Below are 27,975 nucleotides of genomic sequence, written 5' to 3'. Positions count from 1 at the left end.
AGGACCTGAGTTAAAAATGCATTGCTTAAGCTTCATGTAAGATTGATTTTAACTTATACATTGCAATGAATGAACTGTAGATAACATATCAAAATTTTATTTAAAATATCTCATTTTTATTCCCATGTTATTGGGTTTTATAACTGAAGGATGATTGTGCATGAGGCACCCATTCATGTCCTTGCGCATCACAAATCTTGTGGTTATAACAATCACTGTATCTCATAAATAATTCAAGATATCGAAATATGGTTTTTCACAAATGATACCACGCAACAAGGAACATATGTTATATGAGAAATACTCAAAAACTTTTTTATTCGTAGAGATACGGAAGTAACTCGTCCACAGCAGTGAGAGGTCGCCAGCTCAGGATGCATTCAGGCCGCTAAAGCGCAGTAGGTAAAACCAAGAGACACGTGCATACACATCCACAACACCTGAGGAATGGTGTAGCTGGATGTGTGTACTCACCCACAGCAGCAAAGGGTTGAACGCTGATGCTAACCATTCCTGAGGTCCAAAAACAGAACATTTGTATGTCTACATTCAACGATGTTGAAAATATTCTATATTAGCCTCAAGGACTGAGAAGTGGAAGAATTCCTATAAGTGGAAACATACTGCAAGAGAAGGCTCGTGAAATCGTTCTGTAGACTGGCACTGAAAATTTCAGTACATTCAACGACTGGTTAAGTTGTTTTAAAAAACATCATAACCTGTCATTTCAAAGTGTAAGTAGAGAAAATTGGGCTCTTCTCACAGAAAGTGGGAACTATGAAAAGAACATTACAGCACCATGGTTGATACACATTATAAGCCCTGAACACTGATGAAACTGGTGTCTTTTGTAATTTACTTCCTGCAAAATGCCATGGAGGTAGAAATAAAGGACAACAATGTTACTGTATGTAAAAAGTGATGAAAGTGAAATGTTGCTTCCAATGTTAATTCCCAGGTGTTTCCAAAACATAAAAATGCTACTCTGTAGTTATGATTACAACAGCACGCCCTGAGGTGTCAAAAAGCTTAACAACTTTTTCGGACATTTAGATGCTAAGAGGGGTGCAGCAGAAAAGAAAACTGTACTTCTTATTGACATATGCCTTGTACATCCTAAGGAAACATAATTTCAGAAGAATGTAAATGATGTGTTCCTTACTCCAAACTGCCCAAGTCATCTGCAGCCTCTGAACCAGGGCTTAAGACACTCTGTCGAAGTCAAGTACAGAGTAGCAATAGTATAGAGGTCAATTTTGTTCTTTAAGAGGAAGAAAGTGATGAGGCTCAGAACTGTACAAATGATGCATATGTTTGTTATTGCCTGTTATTCTATAACAAAGCAAGATGCGTTTAACTTTTTCACAAAGTCTGGTTGTGATAAATCAGTTGCTGTTGACAACATTCTTCCAGAAGAAGAGAGTAGCAAAACTGTCATTTCTGAAAATGCAACACTCCAGGGTGTTACTGTGATGATGACATCCTGATTTCCATATCCTAGATTCATGCAAATGAAATGCTTATGAAGGAATACAGGTAGGAGCTGGCAGTGACACTGACGAAGAAGATGAAAAAAGGAGGGTGTTGCGTCAAGTTCCGCTGCTGCTGTGCAAGGAATTGATGCTGTCAGGAATTTCCTTAACAACTTCTTTTACTATAATATGCTGGATGGACCAAATATACCAGCTCTATTGATTTAAAATAAAATCACATGTGTACTGTGAGAAGTGTAATAATTTTATATTTGCTGCATTTAAATCTGTACCACAGCAGATTGCCAATTTTGTAATGAAACGGCACTTATAACACCTAAAAATGCCTGATTTATGATTCTTGGTCACCCCTTCCATGTACTCTGGCAAAACCTCCATTAAGAAACACCCACATTTAAAGGGAAAAAAATATTTGGGTCCCCAGAAATTTGTTAAAAAGGAGTTTTACAGTAAATGGAATACCATGAAACCAGTGTTTAATTTCGCACAGTGGGAGCTTCTAAACTGAAATTAGCATGAAGGAGCCAGCAAAGATCTTCATAACAGCATTACTGAAGCTAAGCATCAAATCTTATTAACATCATGTCACTCTCCTTTTTCCAGTTTGTTTACTTGTGCTAAAATAGCTATAAATATAGCTAAACAGAACTAACAGGATTAGATAAATGTGTGATATTTGAAAAGTTGACCTTACTATTTGTTTACTAAGCCAGTAATTCATATTTTGGTTACAAACTGGAAATGCAGTTGAATTTAAGGCCTAATCCATTTCACAACATGTTATCATGTGAACAATCCATTAAATAAGCAACTGGTCAACTATGTAACTAGTAATGTTTGAAGAGAAAAACTAACAAAAAATATAAAATACTATTTCCTTGTGGCACTATAATAACTGTTACATACCTCCCAGCCATCAATTTTGGATTCAAGATGCCCACAACAGTACCAAGGGCATGCTTCCAATGTGTGGAGTATGCGGCACCAAACAAAAAGATTGATACTGTTAGTAGAGAGGACTTCAAATCAGAAATCCGCCACACAGTGTAGCTTGAACCCTGAAAACAAAACAAAACAAATGCACGTGTACAAGGCAGAGTAGCAATAACACTGCCAAACAATAATCTGCATTCAGTCAACCATGTATTATAATTTTACATGCATGGAACACGCAGAATACAGGCAATTAAGCATGACTATTTGAAATGTAATGGTAAATGTCTTCTGCGAACTTGCTGGTTAGCATGATGGGGGAAGATAGGCAGACAACGGATGTTCAACGAAATATTGAACCCTTCGCAACAAATAATAAACTCACATATTAGTCATCAACAACCATTTCAGCATAGTGCTGACACTTTTCACGCTCCCACTGGAGCACTGTGGCTAATTATGCATAACATACGCACGATAATTGGCTGCCTTTTGTGAAATTAGTACAACTCTGGAATCTCCATCAGCATTGTTTGCCACAAACGTTTGACATCCCTCAGCTTACATATTTTACTTATGGTACCTTTGAAACTGTTAATAAGTGTGGTTTCGAAATTTTACTTTTCTTCAATTATAAACGTTTGCTCTACATGTGAGTTTTATCAAATCGCAACTCTCATTTCTCTAGTTCTACTGGTGAGCTTGCTGTTTCCTTTTTCTACTTTTCCAGTTAAAACATACCATAGGAATCTCTCACAGGAAATAATGTGATACTTGGGTAATCATCCATACACCTTCCTCACATATGATGCAAATGTGCAGTTTGTAGTAGATAGATTAATGGAATATAATTCATATATGAGCAATAACAGAAGCATCATGTTCCTCGACGAGATTGTAATACATGGATACAATGGTTGAGCATATAGTTTTGTACCGTTGTCGCCACAGCTACCAATATGACTCTCGTTGAACAATGACAGCCACTGTTAAAATTCTCCTCCACTCTACAGTTTCCTTGTGCTGAGGATCAAACAGTTCTGGTCAAAGATCCCCATCATATTTTGTAACCTTGTAAGCAAGAGGGCATTGGAGAGGTATGGGGTTCAGGACACAATTTTGCAATTTGGATGGCACACAATTAGCAAGAAGAAGAAGAGTAGGCATGCATGACATACAGCATTAAAATCACAAACTGATTTTGCAGGAAATACAACATCTTTGATCATTCTGTGACCTCGTCCTTAACAAAATACTTCAGTTCACTATTTGGATTTCCCAGCAGGTATTTGTCAAAATGGGGTCAATTCAGAAAAAATATGTGATTCAATATGTGAAATCCTGCAAAATATATATAAAAGCTATGTAGAAAAAATTTTAAGAGCATTTTTACATCTACATTGATATTCTGCAAATCACAATTAAGAGCCTGGCAGAGGGTTCATCGAACCACCTTGACAATAATTCTCTATTATTCCAATCTTGAACAGTGGGTGGAAAAAACGAACACCTATATATTTCCATGTAAACTCTGATTTCCCTCATTTTATTATGAATTCATGCAGATATCTGCATGTAACGATTTGTGGGGATATAAAATGGAGTGACCACACGAGTCAAGTCACAGGTAAAGCAAGTGGCTGACTTTAGTTCATTGGTAGTATACTGGGAAAATGCACTCAGTCTACAAACTTCATTATTAACAAAACACTTGTGTTACTCAGTTTCACTGCTCTGTAGCATAGTTTGACGTAGCTTACTAGCAGTCCACTGCTTTTCAAATTTTAATGTGTTTACGAATTTTCTATTCAAACATAACTCCAAGAATATATGATAATACTATCGGCCACACTTTTCATAGATTCTCAACAAAAGGAATCACATGGAACCATTTGTAACAAAATCTATACTTTATCTGCCTTTGATCTTTCAGTCATACTTACTGCAGCATATACTGTAGCATACAGAAGTAACATATGTGTAGTTATGTACAATTCAGCTTTTAATGGATGTCTTACACCTCCCATCCCAGACAAAGAGAACTCTGGTACAAAGTGCTGCAAAAATATTTGGCTCTTTCTCCTTTAAGGAGTGTTAGAATAAAACCTTTCCCTTATCCTACCACTGTCATACAAAAAAACAGGCATGCCACTAAGTACTTCAGAAATCACGGACTAAATTTTTTTATGGAGAAACATGACATGGCCACATTTTTTCCAAACATTATGAAAATTCTCTGAAAATTGTATTTAACACCTACAAAACAAAAATCACTATTAACAAAGAGTAGGAAATGAAAGATGAAAATTGCTTATTGGAAAGAACTGTAATTGAAATTTATCAACATTACTGTAAACAATGGAAAATGTCAATGCTGCTTTAGAAGATTTTTATTCTTCCAGGATCTCCCTTCCCAAAATAATACTTGCAATTGTGTTTCTGAACTTGTTACACATTATCCACCACTTTTTATCAATTAGTAGAAGAGAGTTCCACAATAAGAGAGAACAATGAGAGGCACTAATCCGTTACAGAAACAGTGGTCCCAAAAGTCAATTAGGAAGCTAGGAGAATATTTGTGTTACATCAAACTGATAAGTCACCCACAGTTTATTTCAAATACAAAATGAGAACATTCAGCACAGATCTGACAATTGTAGAACAATTGTACTTAAATGTAAAAGACATTAAAACTGCAGTCTAGATAAATAAGTACCAAGCAAAGTAATAGAAGATGACAAAGAACCACTTGGCTCCCATGGTACCATTCAGAGAATGTTGTGAAAATGGAGCCTACTACACTCTTACTACAGAAGAAACAGCAGAGAAATGGACAGAGAAAAGTCAGTAGCAATTTGTGCATTTGTAAAGGTATGTGCCAAGCCTATCATAATCTCCACAGCCAGATCCTGGCGACAGACCTATCAAAAAATCCTACGAAGTTTTTATTATACATAAGGTCAATGAACAATGTTTGACCACCACACAGAGTCACATGTGAAAGACACCCTGTAATCAATGGCAACACACTTTCAATGTGGGTATAAGCAAGACAGTCCATAACAAGATAAAAATGTGATAGTGTCCATTTATAAATTTAGTGGTGAACATCTTCAGCACAACACATCATCTAAAGATTTTGGAACAAGCAAATATTAAAAAGCAATATGAAATGAGATGATCATGCAAAATCAGTATTAGGGAAGAGTTCTGAGAAAATGCAAGGCATTTATAAAGGAAACTGCACACAAGAACATTAGTATGACAACTCCTTCAGACAAATGTTTAGAACTTGTATCAATTTTTTTCATATTTGATGTGCCATTAGACAATTTATAACGCATGACTTCACTCACTGACTGCTACAAAGTTATAAATGCACTGTTATTATGGTTGCATAAAAATTATGATATATGCCAAGCAAACATCGTAATACTCCACCATGACCATTAACTTTTGAGTTTTAAGATTTTACACACCATTACCTGCTTTACACAAATATCACATCTAGAGGTTAATAACAGATAGTTTCAAAAACATATTGACAACAGGTCTTTCAATGGGCACAAGAGAAAAACTTACAGATTTTGATGTTCGTGGTTGTGATTTGTTCACTATGGCTCCAACAACCACCCAGTCAATTGATGGCTCTTTGTCTGCTTTCATCTGTTTAGCTTGTGCAATTGACACAAATTTCCTGCCTTGCATAAGTTGCTCAACAGTACGCGATGATATCATTGGATTACTGGAACATGACAAGATATATGTTGGAACTAAGTAAATAAACGTCTTGAGGTTTAAGCTTACAAATAAATTTGTTTTTGGATGAACCCCCCCCCCTCCCCCCAACAGCAAGCACAATTTATTCTTCCTTTACCCAGACATGCTTTGCTGAAGTTACACAGTCATTTTTTTTAAATTTTCTTTCTGTTAAACAATGGGAAAATGTTAAACACGAATAAAAGGATCATTTTATCTATAAATACATAAATTTCATTTTTAATAAAATATTCACAACACTCGCCCAGATAGCTGCACATGTTAGCATGGCGTTTCCATGATTTGGGCGCATGCACCAGCCCCAGATCAAATCCAGCAGTGGATTAATGGCATCGGCTAGTGTGCTGGACAGCCTGGATGTGGGTTTTAGGTTGTTTTCACATATAACTAGGTGAATACCAGACTGGTATACATATTCCATGATTCACAAACATTTAGAAAACACATGAATGCAACGTCTTGCAGCAATGTGAATTAATAAAATATCTCGTGCTTTCAGTTGTACCAAGTGGTTAAAATCCCATCAGTTGGACAGCATGGAGATGGCAAGTCTTTTAGCTCCATCAAAGAAAACCTTTTTATGAAGAAATTTGAAGACATCACCCTTGACACAGCTCCAGCTGTGGAAAGTTGCTTTTATCATTATGTCGATGACACTCTTACCGTCTGATCCCATGGACAACTCTTAGAACATCCGAACAGCATTCATGACCACATTAAATTTACATTGTATCTCGACTAGATAGATGGTGCAGTGTCCTTCCTTGACACCTCCCAATCACCGAAAAACAAAAAAGCACCTCACCCACAACGTCTTCAGGAAACCAACACACTTGTATCTGAATGCTCTCAGCCACCACCATCTGGAAAAAAAAAATGTGGCACTCTGAACAGCCTCATTCACTGTGCTAAAGTCATCTCAGAAGCCGAAAACCTATCATCAGAAATAAGTCACCTCTGAAAGGTCTTCAGGAAAAACTACTACATTCACTCCCAGATACCACAGGTAATTTCTGGCGAGACACACAGGAAAACCACCACTGAAGAAATGAACAAGAAACTTGCATTTTTGCCTCTCTGTGGCAGAGTGTTATGAAATATTAGCCGGCTCTTGAATACATAATGTTTCATCAGTCTTCACACTCCTAGCAAAAATACAACAGCTCACCAAACCTGTGAAGGACAATCTAGGGATCACAATGCCTGGAGATTACAAGATACCACGTCAAAGTGACTGCTACTACATCGGCAAACAGTATGCACTGTGGAGCAATGCTGCACAGAAAACGGGATGCTTATGCCTACACTGTCCCGTGCGCTAGGTGTCCCTTACATTTTTGTTTTAATTTTGTGATTCAGTATGTCTCTTATCTATAGTTCACTTTTGTGGTTGTCTTCACCAAGGGAGTTTTATTCAACTTGTAGAGAATGTATTGGTAAATGGCTTTTTTGTGCATAATCGCATGGTTTGAGTTTACTGTATGGTTATGCTGGTGGTGGTGATTCTCCTGCATATGGAGAACTGGTGTTGGTTGTTGTGGTCAAGGAAAATTAATTTTAGACTATTTCATTTTCTTTTTCTACATAGAAACTAAAAATGACATAGTCTAAGTTAATTCACCATATGGTGAATTTTATTTTTGGACGGATAGTGTTTGTGTCACAGTGGAGTAGTTGGTAACTGGATGTTTCATCTAGAAGGCATATGAGGTCATCTATTTAGCCAATATACTACCGTGTATTATTTGGATGATACTATGGTTTAAAATATATTGTCCTCAAGAAAGATGTAGGCCAGATGTCCACTGATTGGTGACCTAACCTTGTTGTGAGAAGAACTGGTTTTCAAATAGGAAACAAGTATTGCCTACGATTAGTTTGAATATTTTTGTTGTTTCTTTTAAGTGGGGTTTGGTAATGTCTTTCTGTTGTTCTAACTGCTGTTGGTGATGGTGGTGGTTACTGTGGTTGGGATATTGGTGTACATGTATGAGATGTCAAATGATGTGTGTGTGGCTGTTGAGGGTATGTTGATATGTTTGATCTTTTGTATCAGCTCTTTGGTGTTGTGTGTTCTTATGTTGTTGTGAATGTATGATGTTTCTATATATACCTGTGTCATTCTCTGGCTAGGTGATATGCAGGTGCAATCTGAAATTTACAACTGTGCATATTGGTATATCCTGCTTGTGGATTTTTTGGTAGGCAGTTTAGTGTGGGTGCCTTGATGTTCTGTTGTTGAAGCCATTTCACTTTCTGTTTTGTGAATAAGTCTGAGATGTTTTTTTTTACAAGTATCTGTGTGTATTTTTCTGGTATCTACCTGCGGGGTCACTTGTTATTTTACTATGCTGTTATCTTCTAGAAATTTTAGGGTTTTTGTAGAAGTTTTATCATTATTTTTTCAAATTTTTTCTTCACTTCTTGTTCCCATCAGTATGTTATTTTGGTTTTACTGTAATGCAAAACATAAAAATCTCCAAAAACCACAACAATCAGTAACAATGTATACATAAAAAAATATCAATTGCTTTTAAATTTGTGAATGCTTTCCTCAAAACTCAAGTTTTTATATGTGCAGATAGCAAAGCACATATAAATAAAGTACACATTCATACCTAATTCAACAGAAATACAAAAAACTTCGCTAGCTTTTTGATGAATTCCTTTAAAAGCTACACTGGACACACACTCTATCTAGCTACACTGTTATGGCTGAATACAGCTACACAATGTAGCTGTACAGAGGTGTGTGTGTGTGTGTGTGTGTGTGTGTGTGTGTGTGTGGGCGCACGCGCACCCTCTGGCTATTCAAGATTTGTCCCAAATTTACCCAAGTTTGATTCTTTTTTGTGTGCCTGTCAGCAACTCAATGCTTCTACTATTCAGTGAGTTTTTACTTTTACTCCTAAATTATTTACATCCTGCCAGAGCTTCAATAACATTTGTAATTCAACAGAAAGCTATAGATTCTTTACATCAGTTACTTAGTTGCTACATTAAGAGTGCTAGAGGGACAACAAGCATTTGCCGAAGTTTAACATTCATTAGAGACAAAAATTAACTCAGTCTGAAAAATTTTAGGTAAGAATTAATCTCAGCTATCATAAAGTGACCATGCTAACAGACTTTTCTCATTACTTATGCCACTATAAAGTCTTCTCTGTAGAGTTCTCTGTCAACCCACAGCTAGAGGCCCATGTGGATATCTGCAGCAATAATTATTTTAAGAGTGAAAGCCTGTGTTAATGCAGCTAACCAGAAAGATAAATGTTTTATCGTTAAAAGTTAACTGGTTCGATTTTAAAATACAATCTACATTTCTTTGCAACAAAGGCAATCAATGTTCATGGGCTGGATGAAAAGGCACCACTCATGACAGCAATAAAGGCTGAATATTTATTTTGAACATATTCTAGTAGCATTTGCAAAGACCAGGATTTTTTTTTCTTTTCTTTAACACATTTAAGACTTCCTAAAAATACTTTATGTTTTTAGCACTCCCAACAACAACATCAATCAATCTCAAATCATACACAACAAATACTACAAAAAATATATGATGGTAACTGATTATATGCCCACACAAACTTTTATAAGTACATTTTAATTGACTTCAAATGGTTTTTGGAAATCTTACTTTAGAATGTAAATAAGGTAGAAGTAAAGGCAAGGTGAACCACTGATGTGTTGATATGTATATAAAGACTGAAAATACTACTAACTTGTGAAGAGTGTGTTCCTTTAGAGTTAACTATTACAGAATTTGTTCCAGTGTAACGACAAGCACCAGCACAAAGGTCAACAACATAACTGCAGAGAAGGCTGTGAGATAACATCAGTCAATATTACGCTGACTAGGACCATACCACGACAGGAGCGGCCTCTATCCGAAGAGAATATAAGTGCTGCTCCTGCCAGCCTTGGGGACGGTAGACTCGGCGATAGAAGAGAGGACTAGAAGAGCCATGACTTGTGATCCATATGAACTTGTGTGATTAATTAGCATGGACATTGTATATAGCAAAGGATATTGATTATTTTCATGTCGCCAACTGCTTGCGACAAGTCATTGTAAATCAAAGTTAAGTATTGTCAATTCAATTTCTGTAATAAACACCATTAATACGATTTTCTTGTATGTTGCCTAGCTATACGAGAAAGCAGTTCCCAAGGCACCATACAAGAGACGAGGGGAGGGGGCAGGACCCCACAGAATTCACATACACATGCACAGCTACCAACTAGCCATGCATGTGACTGTTTTCTGTCCTAGTTGTCAATAGTTCACCACCTGAACTACATGGTAGGTTGTTAGTTACTGCCCAGTACTTCAACTGTGCAATCATTTCTTAACTTCACGCCATCCATTATTCATATTCTATACGGGATTTTACATTTTATATTATAACATGCAATTTAATGTGTCGAATGCCATAAGTTGTTTGCAGAATGAGAGCTTAATTAAATACCAAATGCATTGTGCCCTGGAGAAAGATAGCCCTTGCACTGGCTCATCCACAGCTAATAAGTGACAGTGGGCATAATCATGTCAGAATTGTTATCTTCAGTAATGTGTGACCATGCCTCCATTACTTACAGCTATATTGTTAACACATGCATGGGTTAAAGAGTGCGACATTTCCTCTTTTCTGATTTACTTTTCATATTTACAGGTATAGTTTGACAAGGATAGGACACGTTCAGCATGTCAAACAGACTGAACTGATTTACAAATTTTTACTATGCTTGTGTATGGATCGAAGACTTGTAGATGATGTTTCAGATCAGAGACCAGCAAACAACTCGCAGCATAACTTAGGCTATGCTGGTCAAGTACATCCATGAATGAATACAAAAGATGATGTCTAGTTTGTACACAACTTCCTGAATGAGAGCTTCCTAGCTCTGGATCAGCTGAAGCCACTTCAAGCCACAAGTGTTCAATATCTGGCCACTGCCAACATTGGGGATCTAAAAATATAGTACTTATATTCAGCTCTCACAAAATGATTGTCATGAGGTGGCAAAGCAATAAGCAAATGTGTAGTAGCAGTGCTGCATAAGGAAATTGCAGCTTGTTTGCCCTGCACTGCAACTCTCCCCACAGCTGTCAACATATCGACCTTTGGTAAGCAGGGCTTCTGTCCTATTTTCTCGACTTAAAACTCTGTCAAGACATCGTGCTCAAACTATAGGAACTTTAGTTGCTTTACATGTTGAATTGACCTGCTTTCCCCTCTAATATGTGCCCACAAGAAAAAGAAAAGGAAATCTATTTTATATCAAAATGTCTTCGCCCCCCTCCCCCCCATACCACAGTTCCAACATTTCTGCTTGTTTCTTCTTTGATGACTTCTGTTAGGCGTTTCATTTAACTTCTAACAGTAAAAATTAAATCTGTTCATAAATTTTTGTCAGTTGTTTTCAGTGTTCATTGCAAAATGTACAAACCCTACTACCTCCTGCACACTATTATTGCACATCCAGAATGTTTCATCCACTCAGGTTATTATTTCCCCTCCTTTCCTCAGTTGTTCTCAAAATTACACTTTTAGATATGAAGAATTGTGTAAAGTGAACTAAATTTTTGTATATACATGTAGGAAGATTAGAGACTATTATGAAAATGGATGACTGATTCACTTATTTGTACGATTTAAAAATAAGTTGGGAGAGGACACACTGTGTGTGTGTGTGTGTGTGTGTGTGTGTGTGTGTGTGTGTGTGTGTGTGTGTGAGAGAGAGAGAGAGAGAGAGAGAGAGAGAGAGCACAAAATATGTGAACCTGGTGACAAACAGTCAGAGTCCAAGATATCCATGAAAAATATAAGGTGTTATAGCACAAAAAATTACTAAATGTAGCAAGCAGACTAATAAATCTTACGCAATACGCATTCCGAACATCGTGTCAACACTTGCATGCTTGGCAACTGCCTGCTGTGAAGAAGGTGCAGAAAGTGTTCGGCTCTTCCAGGATGCTTTTTTCTCTGGAGCAAATGAAGCACGACTCTCTGCATAATGGTTGCCACTACTACTGCCAAATACTTGTCCATCTTCATCACCATCAGCATCCTCGTCAGGGCACGCGCCACTCACTTCCCTTATAAATTTCAGCGATTTGCGATAGGAGTGAATATCATCACCACCTGTGCTTTCCTAAAATGCAAAAATTTATATAAATTAGTAACTTTCTACAGTCACTCATTAAACATTATGGATGTAACTAACATACACACCTACTGAAAAAATGCAACTTCAATAAAGTCACACAATGAAGAGTAATGTGTTGTGATTAATAAGAATTTTGTATTAATCTTTAGTAAAACCTAAAAAAGGCCAACTGTATTGCACATCAGAAGTAATGCTTGCTTCCTCCTAAACACTGCTCTCCTTAATACATCTGTGTGTAGGATGTAACATTGCCTCTGGCCATTAAAACTGCAACACCATGAAGACACCGTATGACAAATGCTGCATTGGCATGAAGTGTACAACAGTTAAGAATAAGCAAACGATTAGCATTTCAGTACAACAGTTCAAAGTAGGTAGTAGAGATAGGCAAGACTACACAGTTGATTGCCCATACAGAAAGCACTTCTGAATAACAGTTGTTTGTGGAGAAGAGTGTGTTATGTTCCACGTACTAAAAAGAAACACCTACCAGTATGTGATGGAATTCATCAGCAGCAGAATCACGGTCTATTGAAACTACAGTTTATCATTCCACAAAATTGCTGCTCACGGTGGTCAGGATCCCGTGACTATTATCCAAATACGGAATCTGTCAGATTAGCGGGTCCACACTCAACATCACGCAGGATCTCAATCAAACCCATGTGACTACCATCCAGGCGGACAGACACTATTCACTCAGCCATGCAGGATCATACAGCCACACCACATTTCTTGACTCAGGAATTGGGCTTTATGCAGAGAGACAAGTACCCATGGAGATAGTGCAACTATGTCATAGCACTAGAGATAGTCAGCTTGGCGACCATTGTTGTGGCTTTCCTCGAAATGGCAGAGCAAAGAGAGGTGCACCAACATTGGAATGCCCAACAGTGACAAAGGACTCAAGAGAGGCACCATATCGGCCTTTCAGATGTGTCACAGTTCTGTGTACAGCATCACCTCTACTCACATAGCCAGTAATTTGAACACTGGGTGTTACACTTCCATGTATTAGCGTTATGCCTACACCCTTGTCAGTTGCCAAGGTGCTAGCATCGTGAGTAGCTGCGTGCTAGATCCTTGGCAACTGACAAGGGCATAGGCACAACCACGATTTTTGAACTGTGGCATACAGTTGAAGCAGCATGGAATGATGCATCCAGATCTTTTATCCGAGGTCAGTTCAATTCATGACCCAGCCAAATCAGAGCCATTGTTATTGACAGAGGTGGCAACTCTATACTGAATTTCATACCTGCATCATATCCCTAAAGCATCTACAAATTTAACTGAGTATTCTTCCTATTATGGACCTACTGTATATGCAGAATAAGTAGAATTTTGTTATTTGCTATCCTTCTTGGTTTTGCAATGTTAATCAATAGAACTGTAGGTTCTACTGCTCCTCACAAACCCATCATGGGCCATGAAACAATGTACAGACACTAAGAGCAAAATGTGGAGGATTGTGTGTTTCTAATGGTGCAGGAGGGTAACAAAAAATGCATAATAAAAGATAACGAAGGACTATCTGAGGTACTCTGAAGTAAAGGTTGTAACGACAGTCACAAGAAATCATGAGAATTAAGATGGTTTAACAGCAGCTGATTTTTAGCAGCCAATAATGTGTTAATTAGATGATTTTTTCATGAAAAATCAATATCAGTTTCTAATGTGATGACAATGTCAAATTACTAGCAGTTAAAATTGCAGTCAACTAATATTGCCAGGAAAAAATGTGTTAACTGCAAGAATAAGTTAAATACATAGTAAATTAGTTAACACAGAATTTGTGGACAGCACACAGGAATCTCTAGTGAGTGCAGTTAAGCAGTTCACATCTTCAGCTACTCGATACTCTTTGCTTCACTAACTAATCAAGATGATATATTTCAGGCAGAACTATTAATAAAAGTTTCAGCATAACAAGTGCAGAGGTACAGTATACCTATAAATATAAAAAAAATGCTGGTGCAAGGCACATGCAGAAAATGAAGGAAAGGTCATCTATATAATGTCTAGCTTCAATCATATGGACATAACCTACCTGGTTACAAGATTGTCACTGTCTACTGTATACCATCCCCTCACTGGCTGCCTCCAGTATGACACAAGAGTACATTGCTAACTGGTGTTTGATGCTTTTTTGTGGTATATGTGGGGAAGGGGAGGGGGGGGGGGGGGGGGGAGAAGTGCATGCTAACTCTCGTTTGTCACAGAATATTGTTGTTTCTAAATAAACAACATACAAATAAAATTACACAAATGAGTATATAACAAACACTAGTTGTTTAACAGCTTGTGCTTCTGTTACCTGCACAGGTTCAGGTTTCTCCATAATGTCAATAAAAGTGTATGTTTTGCTTTGTTTCTGACAAAGAGAACTGCCATTATCAACAGGATTATTGACACCATTTTCTGATAAATCATCAAGAACATCTGCCAACAAGTCAATAGCACAACTGCTGCTTGCACCTGTAACAATAAGCACAAATAAATACTTAATAAGTGCAAATATTCTTGCACTGCCAAAACTTGTCTTGGCAGTAATTATAGCTGTGATAAGATATGAAGTATTGAATGCGGGTGTTGATTTGGAAGTTAGACATAAAACATTTCTTTTATTAGTATATGCATTGTAATTAACTAAAATCTTTCACAACAATGGCTTGCAGAGAATGGGTGCAGGCACATACGTATTCCCCACTAACTCTCCCTCTCTCTGCACAACACATATCTCCTCACAATAGGGCGAGGGCAAATAGGTTACATGAAATACAGCACATAACAGTGGCATCACCAGCCTGGTTGCTTTTCCTGATGAGGAATCTGTAAGCAGTCAGTTGGGATGAAAATTACTAAGGCATACTTACCCAACAGGAAGTTTGACATAAAAAACAATACTTTTGTAGCAATGCACCATCACCCATTTCTGTATAGCTTTCATGAAATATATTAAGTGGACACAGTGTATTGTTGGCAAAGTATCACAACTGGTTATACAGTCACCCCCATGATTAGAAACACAATCTGGTGGAGAGGCAAAAAAAGGAAAAGAAGAAGGAACGATTAAAGTCGCATGGAGAGATGGGGAAGAAAATGGGATTTAATGGGACTTCCAACTTCATATTTTCAAAAGAATCACTACGACACCCACACAAATTTAACCACTGGGAAAAAATATAGATTATCATACTTGGATATGAATGCTCTTTCTCTTGAATGCAAGTCCGGTGAGCTGACCAATGATGCTTATTAAAGGATGAACAAAAACAGCGAGTCAGCTGACTTACTTGGCTTGGTTTGAATAATTATTTAAACACAGAGGTATCAACAGTACAGACAACAAGATACAGTGTTCACAACAACAACGAGGGTAAAACAATGCATTAAACTATATAAAGAGACTCACTGAATGAAACATGTTTGGCTATCAATAGAACAATGTGTTAAGACTCCAAATGCCCTTTCACAAAAGCCCACGAAATTCTGGTTGTACATAAGTTATTTTTCAGTCCCTAGTGAATAAGACAAATTTTCACGTACTAAGGAAAATCCAGGAGAATTGCTACAATTTAATTCTTATACCAATGAAAAGATGAGGGAAATAAATATTAGCGTCAGTGGCATTGGGAAACGGCTGAAATCGTTAAAACTGAACAAATTTCCATGGCCCAATGGAACTATTATTAGACACTATACTGCATTTGGTGCTGAGTTAACCCTTTTTATAATCTATCATAGATCCCTCAAACAAAAACTGTGCCCAGTAGTTGGAAGAAAGGGCAGCTCACACCCGTCTACAAGGAGGATAGTAGAAGTGAACAACGAAACTACCATCCATTATCCTTGACATTGATTTCTTGTAGAATCTTAGAACATATTCTGAGCTCAAACATAATGAGGTATCTTGCACAGAATGACCTCCTCGAAGCCAACCAGCATGGATTTCAAAAATATTGATCATGTGAAACCCAACTTGCACTTTTCTCACACGAGATACTGAAAGTTCTGGATCAAGACGAGCAGGTAGATGCAGTATTTCTTGATTTCCGTAAAGCATTTGACTCAGTACTGTGCCTACGTTTATCGTCAGAAGTCTGATCATATGGAGTATCAAGTGAACTTTGTGACTGAATTAAGGACTTTTTTTGTTGGAAGGACAATGCGTGTTATCTTGGGTGGAGAGACATCGTCAGATGTAGATATAACTTTGGGTGTGCCTCAGGGAAGGATGTTGGGACCCTTGCTGTTCATATTATATATTAATGACTTTGGAGACAATATTAACAGTAAAATCAAGTGTTTTGCAGATTATGCAATTATCTGTAATGAAGTACTACCTGAAAGAAAGCTGCATAAATATTCAGTCAGATATTGATAAGATTTCAATGTGGTGCAAAGATTGGCAACTTGCTCTAAATGTTCAGAAATGCAAAATTTCTAAATTCACGAAACTAAAAGCAGTAGCCAATGAATAGAATTCAACGAGTAACTGTTGGAATCCGCCAACTCATAGAAATAACTGGGTGTAACACTCTGCAGGGATATGAAATGGAATGATCACATAGGCTCAGTCAAGGATAAAGCAGGTGGTAGATTTCAGTTTGTTGGTAGAATACTGGGGAACTGCAATCCGTCTACAAAGTGTATTGCTTACAAGTATCTCGTGCGACCAGTTCTAGAATATTGCTCACGAGTGTGGGGCCCGTACTAGATAGGACTAACAGGGGATATTGAAAGTACACAGAGATGGACAGCACAAATGGTCACAAGTCTGTTTAATCCGTGGGAGAGTCACAGAAATACTGACGAAACTGAAAGCAGACAACTGAGGACAGACGTAAAGTACCCTGAGAAAGTCTACTAACATATTTCCAAGAGCCGACTTTAAACGAAGACCCCGGAATATACTACAACCCTCTACATATCGCTCACATAGGGATCGTGAAAGCAAGATTAGATTAATTAAGTCAAGCACAGAGGCATTCAATCATTTTTCTCGCGCTCCATACGTCAATGGGATGGGAAGAAACCCTACTAACTGGTACAATGTGACGTACCTTCTGCAATGCACTTCACGGTGGTTTGCGTACCGGTATATGAAGAACCAATGTTGAGGCTAAATTATTAAATTCTATAGTAACTATCAAAACAAACTCAATTAAGCATCATTACCTCCATTCACTAAATTCATTTTCACTCTTCGATCGTTGCAGATTCAAATTTAAAAAATTACGTCAGTAGTTACCAGTTGAGCAAACTGTTTATGTTTTTTCGCGCGCAAATTCACGTCATTAGCAATCGATAAAGTACCTATCGATTAACAAGAAAGGGTCTGAAAATCGATCGTTATCAGAAGCGCTTTACTACAGTGACAGTGGCTCTACGGAAAATCGTATGTAGACGAAAGCGGTGTTCTTTGTCGTTTTGTTAATAGCATCAATCGTTATGGTCTTAGTTCTATTCCCAACATGAATCAGTGCCTCCTTCCGAACATCATATTAGATACACGTATCAAGAATCTTTATCCGCCAATGATCATTCACAGGCTTTATTATTTAAATTGCGCACTTAATGTAATCTGAAACAGTTCTAAAAACATAGGTTGAAGTATAGATGGTAATTTATTAAAGATTTTTATGAAGCTTATTCCGGGTGAGTGGCTAGTTTTTATCAACCTACATCGCCATCTACGTCCATACCACATGCAAACCACAGTGAAATGAATGGCAGAAAATGCATCCCACTGCACCAGCTATTAGGACTTCTTTCCCCTTCAATTTACGTATGAAACGTGGGAGCAATGGTTGTTTAAATGTCTTTGTAGACACACACACACACACACACACACACACACACACACACACACATCAACAATATTCTAGGATGGGTCGCACAATTGCTTTGCATGCAGTCTTCTTTGTAGACAGATTTCATTTCCCCATTATTTTACCAAGGAACTGCTGTCTGGCACCTGTTTCCCCTATGATTATAACTAAGCGATCTTTTCGTTTCATATCTCTAGAGATTATTACATTCAGATATTTGCATGAGTTGACTGGTTCCAACGGTGACTCATCGATGTTATTGTCACAGGATACTACGTTTTTTCGTTTTGTGAAGTGCACAATTTAACATTCCTGAACATTAAAAGCGAGATTCCAGTATCTGCACCATTTTGAGATATTATTAAGATTTGACTGAAGATTTATGCAGCTTCTTTCAGACAGCACTTAAGCTTAGATAACGGCATCACCTGCAAAAAGTCTAAGGTTAGTATTAATATTGCCAGCAAGGCCATTAACATATAATAGGAACAGCAAGGGACGCAACACACTTCCCTGAGGCCCAAGTAAAGTTGCTTCTATATCTGATGATGACCCTCCATTCAAGGTAACTTGCTGCGTCCTTCCACCCAAAAAAATACTCAATCCAATAGTAAATTTCGTTTTATACCCCATAAGATCGCACTTTTGACAATAAGCGCAGATCTAGCAACAGATTTTCGGTAATTATGAAATACTACTTCTCCCTGACTGCCTGGATCCACACTTTCAGTATACAGTGTGTCCCATTTATCTTGACCACCCTAAATAATTGTTTGTCCAGATGCAAATTACAAAATGTTTCAAGCAAATGCTCTTTAGCTGTCAGGGGGACATCAATCGGCATGATTGCCTTCGTTGTAGCTTTGTTTTTTTACAAAGATATGAACAGCAGTATGATTTTTTTAAATGGCATCCTGTATTTTTTATTCTGTATTCATTTCCTCTCCTAAAGACCTATTCAAAAATGCATCACAGTGTACCATTCACTGAAACACAACTTTATTAATTACATAACACAACACTGAATTTGAGCCTGGGATCACGAACTCGTCCACTTGCTGGAGTTGTCAGAAAAGAAATGAAAATCAAGTAAAAACATAAGACAAAATTGACTTTGACTCTCCTGTACCATTGTGCAGGAGTAGAACATTCAAAGGTGCTCAAAGTGGTGACCCAGGACACCGATACACTGGTGCACTCGTTGAATGAAAGAATTATTTACTGCTTCCAGTGTTGCCTGTTGAAGAGAATTACAAGCAAACATGATACGCTCCTGCATGTGCTCTGGAGTTGTTGGAATATCGCGATAGACAACGTCTTTAATGCATCCCAAAAGGAAAAAGTCCAGAGGATTTAAATCAAGAGACCTAGCAGGTCAAGTAACTGTTCCTCCTCGACCAACCCACCTAGCAGGATACCTTCGGTCCAGAACACGACGTGCACGCAAGGAATTATGTTCTGCACATCCATTGTGTTGATACCACACAAGCATTCTGGTTCTTAATGGCACTTCATCCAGAAGAGGAGGAAGAATTCGTCTGAGGAAGTTGGCATAAGCTGTGCTGTTTAGACTGCCATTGATGAAATAAGGGCCAATAATTGTAGTACCAAGCATCCCACATCAGACGTTAACTCTCCATTGGCGCTGATGTTCCCCTGTCTAAGCCATTGTGGGTTGTCGCTGGACCAATAATGTATGTTCCTTGTATCTACCTGTCCTTTGTTTGAGGAGGAACATTCATGGGTAAATAGAACATTAGAGAAGAAGTTCGGGTTGGCGCGGATTTGCTGCTGTGCCCACTGACAGAACTGTACACGATTTCGGAAATCATTCCCATGCAACTCTTTGTGTAAATGTACATGGAAAGGATGGAACCGGTGACGTGTAAGAATACGATGTACACTGGTTTTAGGAACGCCAGTCTCGTGTTCAATCTATCTTGTGCTCACATGTGGATTCATTGCAACGGAAGCGAGAACAGTAACTTGGGCAGCTTCGTCTGTGGGAGTCCAATGACCATTGCGTTGTCGTGGGTTGAAACTCCCAGTTTCATGAAGCATCGCAACAAGACGAGAAAACATCCGTCGGGAAGGTGGGTTCTTGTCAGGATATCGCTCTCTGTACAGTTCCGCTGCCTGCGTAGCATTTCACCTACCTTCAACAACAACAACAACAACAACAATAAAAGAAACGTCATGTCGATGCAGTTTGTAGGAAGGACAGCCTTTACTGTATGCCTACTCTACACAACAATGTTTAAAAGCACTAAACTACTGTACTAAACATACCCGTACATATGAAAACAGTATTCCAATAACTATTCTGCAAACTTACATTCCCCATAGATGAGTAGCATTTCTACCTTCTCTTCGTTGGTGTACATTCTATTCACACAACTCTTCAACTGACGATGGTTGACGGAATGACGGGTGTGCATTCTACTTATGTTTACATTTGTCCTCTGTCGCCGTCATCACATGGATGTGTTCCATTAGCTCGAGTACTTGCACTAAGTGCTGGGAGCATCAAAGTCAATGTTGTGTTATGTACTTAATAACATTGTGTTTCAGTGAATGGTACACTGTGATACATTTGTGAATAGGCATTTAGGAGAGAAAATGAATTACCAAATAAAAAATACAGGGTGCCATTTAAAACAGTCACACTGCTGTTCATATATTTGTAAAAAAAAAATACAAAGCTACAAGAAGGCAATCATGCTGATTGATGTCCCCCTGATGGCTAAAGAACATTTGCTTGAAACATTTTGTAATTTACATCTGGACAAACAGTTATTTAGGGTGGTCAAGATAAATGGGACACACTGAATATCATGAGAAAAACATGAGTTGATTTCACATGATCACTGTTTCCAGAAACGATGCTGGTTGGCATAAGGAGGTCATACTGTGTCTCATTGCTTTGAGCTCAGATTCTACTGCAAATGAGCGTCATGGATATTGGATGGTAAGGGGTACGGTTTTCTGTTTGAGGGATCTACAGAGGTGCTAATTCAGATGAACATTGGGTATAGAATCTGATTGTGATTCCATCAGGTCCTCGTGCTTTGTTCCATGTTAATGATTTCAGCTGTTTCTCTATGCCAATGACATTAATACCTGTTTCGCTCATTTTTCACTGGAACAAGAATTAAACTGGGGCAATTCTCCTGGGTTTGCATTTGTAAGGGAACATTTGAAAATGGTGTCGAGCATTTCAATTTTTTCTTTGCTATCTTCAATTTTAGTTACTATCTTACCAGATTTTCTTTGGTTTTTGTGAAAGATCTTTCGACAATATTCTGTTACTGCAGTCATTGAAGGTTTCACACATTGCCCACTTGACAGCCAAATGTGTTTCATTCAGCATATCTTTATCTATAACCCTACAGAATGAGATTTTCACTCTGCAGTGGAATGTACGCTGATATGAAACTTCCTGGCAAATTAAAACTGTGTGCCGGATCGAGTCTCGAACTCGGGACCTTTGCCTTTCGCGGGCAAGTGCTCTACCAACTGAGCTACCCAAGCACGACTCACGCCATGTCCTCGCAGCTTTACTTCTGCCAGTTCTGCAAGGTTCGCAGGAGAGCTTGTGTTAAGTTTGGAAGGTAGGAGACGAGGTACTGGCAGAAGTAAAGCTATGAGGACGGGGCGTGAGTCGTGCTTGGGTAGCTCAGTTGGTAGAGCACTTGCCCACGAAAGACAAAGGTCCCGAGTTCGAGTCTCGGTCCGGCACACAGTTTTAATCTGCCAGGAAGTTTTATAGCCCTACACTTTGTTTTACACCTAGGCTACAGTAGTTTCTGTTTCTTTAGAGGTTTTTTACTGTGACTGTATACCATAGCAGGTATCTCCCATTATGTTCTGCTGGGTACATATCTATCCAGTGAATGTAAGCTTTTTTTGAAAAAAAACATGAGCTGTATCACCTCTGCATTATCCTGTCCTGACAATAAGTTTCAAGTTCCTTACTGAGATATGACACAACTGCTTTTTTATATAGTTTTCTGAACATATAAATCTTTTTTCTAGTTTTAGTTGGCCTTTGTACTTTGGTAACCATTGTTGCCACAACTGCCTCATGACTCTGACACCAGTTTCAATGTGGAGATTCTCAAAGCAGTCAGGTTTCTTGGTCGCCAACGGATCTATATATGTTCAGCGTCAATGGATTCCAAACCATCTGGTCTAGTTAATTATGAGAGAATGCATTTAGTAACGTTTCACAGGACGTTTTGTCATGCCCATCAGTAATAAAACTGTAATTTTCCCACTCGATTGTGAGTATGGTGATCGTTAGAAGGATCCAGTTATAATTTTATACCCACCCTTGATACTGAGTCCTGCCCATAAAGTTTCACATGGCGCTTCAATTTCTGTCTTTTTGGACATGAGTTCCTTGTACACTGAGACAAATGAACCTTCTCCGTTCCCCATTGGCCTATCCTTTTGATAAATGATTAAATTTCCCCCGAAATCTCAGTGGATCAATTTGGGGTTTTAAACAGATACCCACACATAGCATTAAGTGAGGTTCAGTGCTTTTTAGGAGCAATTCAAACTCTGGTACTTTGTAGTGAATGTTTCGGCAGTTAATCGGTAGGATTTTCATAGTCTTAGCCATGGGTGCATTTCTACAGAATTTACACAGACAGTTCTGTGTCTCCTACAGTTATCATTATCTGGGCTGGATGGAGATTTGCCTAGTCTAAGAAAACCTCGAGTGCACTGCATACACATAGCTGCCTGGGTAGCAGCCTCTGTTGTAGAGTGCACATATGAGCTGTCTAGGGGAAACTTACAACTCTCAGACCTCTGGTGCAAGTCCATTATGTCACAGCCTAGCTTGTCACAAAAATTTTGAAGTCTCTGGTTCGAACGAGGGGACCAGAATCAATTATAGGGACAATGCTACAGATAGTAATCTTCGATGGAACACTGTGAGCAAGGCTGGAATACTCAACTTTCTCTGCCAGTCGCTTGAGTGATCTAAGTATGACCTCAGAGCCCAGATAACAAACATCGTTTGTTCCAATGTGTGCCGCAGCCTGCAGGTGGCTACACAATATTCCCCCACTGGTTGCCAGAATAGCCTCTTTACTATGTTGAACGAGGCCTTCAAGTATACACACTGCATGTACATGGTGTTCCTTTCATTTCTTGCTACCAATTCCGTAAGGGGCAATTTTATTAGCTGTAGATTTGAACTGCAGGCCCACCTCTTTGTGTTTGCCTTCCCTTGACATGGGACTCAGCATATTTCTCAACAGGTGAACTGAGTCTCACTGGCTTAGTTTCATTTACAGTGGAAAGCAGCATCTCCAACTTGTTTAGGGGGATGATTGTAGCATTCTGAGCTTTCTCGACTCCCTGTCTCCCCTGTACAGGACGCCTACACGTACCATTGACATGACACTCATATTCAAGTGGACAATTAGTGACAGAGCCTGTATTTCCTGCAGAAGAGACAGTATTCACAGGAGAAGACAGTACTTGAGGTACCATTGGTGTCTCTGGCACATGACTCCAGATAGCCTTCCCAACACACTCACTTCCAACAGTTTCAAATCACTTGACAGTAGTCAAGGCGATTTCCGACTGCTTACAAGCGCCATTTATCTCAGTCAGTGCTCAATTACTGCACGCACAATGGGACTGTATTACGCCTGGTGCAATACTTTACAGAATAACAAACAAATAATTTTAATGTAAATTTTAATTTAATTTATGGATCTGATATTGTTTTAGAACTGAAAAAATATACAGCCAAAGCGAGATATTTATTACAACAGAAAAAATTGCTACTGATTTATTGTTTCCTTGAAACTTTTTTTAGATTATGGTCATGAACAAACTGATTTTGGGAACACTGCTTCCTGAGGTTATATCGCTGGCGACCGAATAGGGTCTGGCACAACAGAATTTTTGACCAGTATTTGGTCAGGTGACTTGACTCTGTTCACACGCTTATGTATGTTTGCTCTTAACGGTAATAAATATCATTTTTGGACATGAATTTAATCGATTTTGATGTCACAACCGTGCCACGTGCGATTACTATCATTTCACAACTGATGCGGTTGGCTGCATCACCTGCTGCACCATTTCCCACACATCATGTCACCCTGTTTATGGGCAAAATTTGGTAGTTTTTCCACTGTGAACAACGCCCTGGTAATCTTTCGACCACAGGGCCACATCAAACTACTGACTTTCTGGTCAGACCAACCAACATTGTGGATCGCCATCATGGACAATATCTTCACAGCGGGTGACAACCTCAGTGATGAGATCAAATTTGTCACATTATTAAGCCACTTAACGGAACATATTGACGCAATAAGTGATACCATTCTTGCTCTACTGGCAGACAACAAGTACAAGACAGTCAAAGGTGCTCTTCTCTGCTACTACAACCCACTACCCAGAGGAGCAAATTCATCAGATCATTCATTACGAAGTGTTCAGTGACAAGACATCACTTGTGCACACAGATTGATATTCATCACATGCCTGACAACATTCTTTGGACTCTGTAGAATGTGGAACTTCCTCTGCAAGTACAACCGGCTATGGTCTCCCATAGACATGAACCTCTGGACGCTCGTCTTACACTAGTGGTATGAATATATTCGATCATACAACACACACATTGCATCAGTAGTGTGGACAACAATGACAGTGTGCATGCTGTGCAGTTTCCAAAATGGCTCATCCAAAGGCATGCCAATGTGAAGCTGAACCAAACCCAACCAATTATCACTGACTCTGACGTCTCTGTACATGTTCGGAGCAACAATCCTCACGTGACATCGACAAACTCCAGCTTCGCCGCCATCTATGGCACTCTGACATAGAATACTGCTAAATGCGCCCATTCCTGCACAGAGCATCACCAACCACTTCGCCAACCTGCATAGCTGCATCACCTGGCCGATCACACTGCACATGAGCAGAACACCTTCTGCTGGTATTGTACAACATATGATGCCGCTGCTCACAACTGCAGCCAACCATGCAGTTTCCCATACTAGTCGCTCGATTTGCTGGAGGTGCACCTGACCATGCTGGAAATTTTCGTCGCCTTGACACTAAAAGAGTCAATAACGGATTCAAATGGGTTCAAATGGCTCTGAGCACTATGGGACTTAACAGCTGTGGTCATCAGTCCCCTAGAACTTAGAACTACTTAAACCTAACTAACCTAAGGACATCACACACATCCATGCCCGAGGCAGGATTCGAACCTACGACCGTAGCAGTCGCGCGCTTCCGGACTGCGCGCCTAGAACCGCGAGACCACCGCGGCCGGCAATAACGGATTGCACGTGTCCTGCTTACTTCATGATAACAGACTTTTTGTGTATGACAGCACATGCAGACATTTATACCAGTTTCTGAGATCAGCATTACACCACCTTATTCACCAGATACATTAACAGACTATATGCCTGTTCAACGCCTTGTGGCGAATGACATGTCATTTCAGGTTTATGGCTCACAAGTTCACACGGTCTACTGTGTCACACAAAGCAATTCACCTGGAGATTTCTCGTTACAGACATGCCAGAATCAGTTATTGGCGCCAGTTTCTTAAAACACTTCAACTTGATCCAAGGCCTATCCAATGACAGGCTCTTTCAGCTGACCAGTGGTCATTTCATTTATGTCATCTTCGACCATGCCTGTTCATTGGCACAGTCCTCTCTGCCCCATGACCTTCATTACCTGAGGACAGTCCCGACAACCATCAGATACTTCAGGGGTGCATCAGCAGTTGCACCACGTTCACCAGCTTCATTCTGACATGCGTGAAGCGAATCTTCGAATACATCATAACATTCACGCCATCAGGAACAAGATTAAAGATGTCAAGTATGTACTTCTTGAGATAGTGCAGCTCTTTGACCATCTATGGCAGTCCCTCCACTCATCACCTCCCACTGGCTCCCACGCCCATAATACGCCAATGCTGTACCTCTATCAATATTAACGGACATGCACATAACATTGCTTCCAGCGAATACTCCAAGAGTTAGTGCAGCATTACTCACTCGCTCAGTTCATACAGAGTTTTTGTGTGATCCTTCGCAAATGTGTGCTAAACAGTGCCCCATTACAAACCAAATTGTCCATAAGATCATTACCACACCGGATACCCTGGTAAGTCACTGACCACGCTGAATGCCACCTGACCTACTAAGGGCTGACAAAGCATCTGCAGATGAGCTGTCACAAAGAGGCATAGTCCCCCCCCCCCCCCCCCTCCTCTGACAGTTCATGGGCTTCACCCATAAAACTGGTTCCAAACAGAGATGGCTCTGTCAGGTTATGCAGTGAGCACAGAATCCTTAACGCTCACTCCATCACAGGCAACTGCCACATTTCAAGTGTGGAGGACTTCACTCACTATCTGGCAAATCCTTCCAGTTTTCATTGTAAAATGGCATATTTGCAAATACCTACACACACTGATGACATTCCAGAAAGAGCCATTATCATGCCATGTGTCCTCTTCGAATGTATGTTCATGCAGACTGAGAAATGCAACCCAAACATCACAACACTTTATCGGCGGACTACTCTTCAAGCTCCCATTTTCTTATCTCTAGTTAGATGACATACTAATTTTTTCACCTGATGAGGACTCACACAAAATTACCTCAGATAAGTTTTGGACACCATCAGCTACAATAGTGTAATAATAAATAAAGGCAAATGGGGACTTCGCCACAAAGAAGTTGTTTTCCTCAGACCCATCAAAAATGCATCAGGAATTACACCCACATCATAACATGTTGAGATCAGCCATCAACTGTCCCCACCACAAGACTACGAGAAATTATGCAGATTAATAGGAATGATAAACTTTTGAAGGAGACATTTTCCACAAGCAGCAGCCTTACAAGCACCCCTAAAACAAGCTCTGATTGCCGAAGATACTACTGATGAATGTAAATCCATATGGATGGACAAGATGCAGACAGTGTTTGAGCCCATCAAAGACTGCCTCGCACAAGTTGTCACACTTGCAAACCCTCTCCATGACACACAACTCATCATAACAGCAGACATGAGCGACTCCAATATCAGCGCTGGTTGAAGGTGTCCCATAGCCACCCCAGTTCTTCTCCCGCAAATTCACATAGTCCCAAAACAAGTGGTGGCATGGATGTGTGTGATGTCCTTAGGTTAGTTAGGATTAAGTAGTTCTGAGTTCTAGGAGACTGATGACCTCAGCAGTTAAGTCCCGTAGTGCTCAGAGCCATTTGAACCACTTGAACTGTATCTGCAACCCTCCCAAAGATGTTTGTCCTTGATGGTATCAACACATGGACGATGCAGCACAGCTTACAACAGATGTCAACGTCCTCAAAGGCACAGAGAATGTTGCAGAAGATTATTTTTCTCAACTCATCACCCTGTCATCCACTGTTGATTTTGCGCCAAGGGACAAAATGACATGCAGTTACAACCACTCACACACGACCCAGACACGAACCTCAGAACTGAACCTTGCTGTATCCCAGATGAGACCTAGCCTATAGTATGTGATACTTCTCAAAACAGGGTACACCACATGCACCTGGACGCTCTTGCTGAGATACCTTCGAACGTTTTCACAATCTGGCTCTTTGTCATGGACACATTTGTTCGGTCTAGAGTTAAGAAAGACTGTAAACTCTGGGCTCATGCATGCATACCACGTCAAAAAAGAAAAGCTTTGAGCCATGCACAGCCATCTTTAGGTGAGTTCG

At 39.3% G+C, this 27,975-nt stretch overlaps 1 protein-coding gene across 1 annotated transcript in view; it reads right to left on the bottom strand.

Moving 5' to 3' along the window:
* LOC124595008 (protein MCM10 homolog) overlaps positions 1–17,692 on the bottom strand; it is a 94,982-nt gene extending 77,290 nt beyond the window's left edge. The window contains exons 1-5 of the mRNA XM_047133555.1: positions 17,562–17,692; positions 14,698–14,858; positions 12,094–12,365; positions 6,009–6,171; positions 2,400–2,551 (exon numbers count right to left, since the gene is read on the bottom strand). Of these exons, the coding sequence (XP_046989511.1) occupies positions 2,400–2,551; positions 6,009–6,171; positions 12,094–12,365; positions 14,698–14,858; positions 17,562–17,580 (767 nt within the window). The 5' untranslated portion in view covers positions 17,581–17,692. The remainder of the gene's footprint in view (positions 1–2,399; positions 2,552–6,008; positions 6,172–12,093; positions 12,366–14,697; positions 14,859–17,561) is intronic.
* Positions 17,693–27,975: the final 10,283 nt, after the last annotated feature.

The sequence above is a fragment of the Schistocerca americana genome, chromosome 2, assembly GCF_021461395.2.
Source record: "Schistocerca americana isolate TAMUIC-IGC-003095 chromosome 2, iqSchAmer2.1, whole genome shotgun sequence".
NCBI lineage: Eukaryota > Metazoa > Arthropoda > Insecta > Orthoptera > Acrididae > Schistocerca > Schistocerca americana.
The sequence above is the reverse complement of the archived record's forward strand: the minus strand, read 5'-3'. Positions and strand labels throughout refer to the sequence as shown.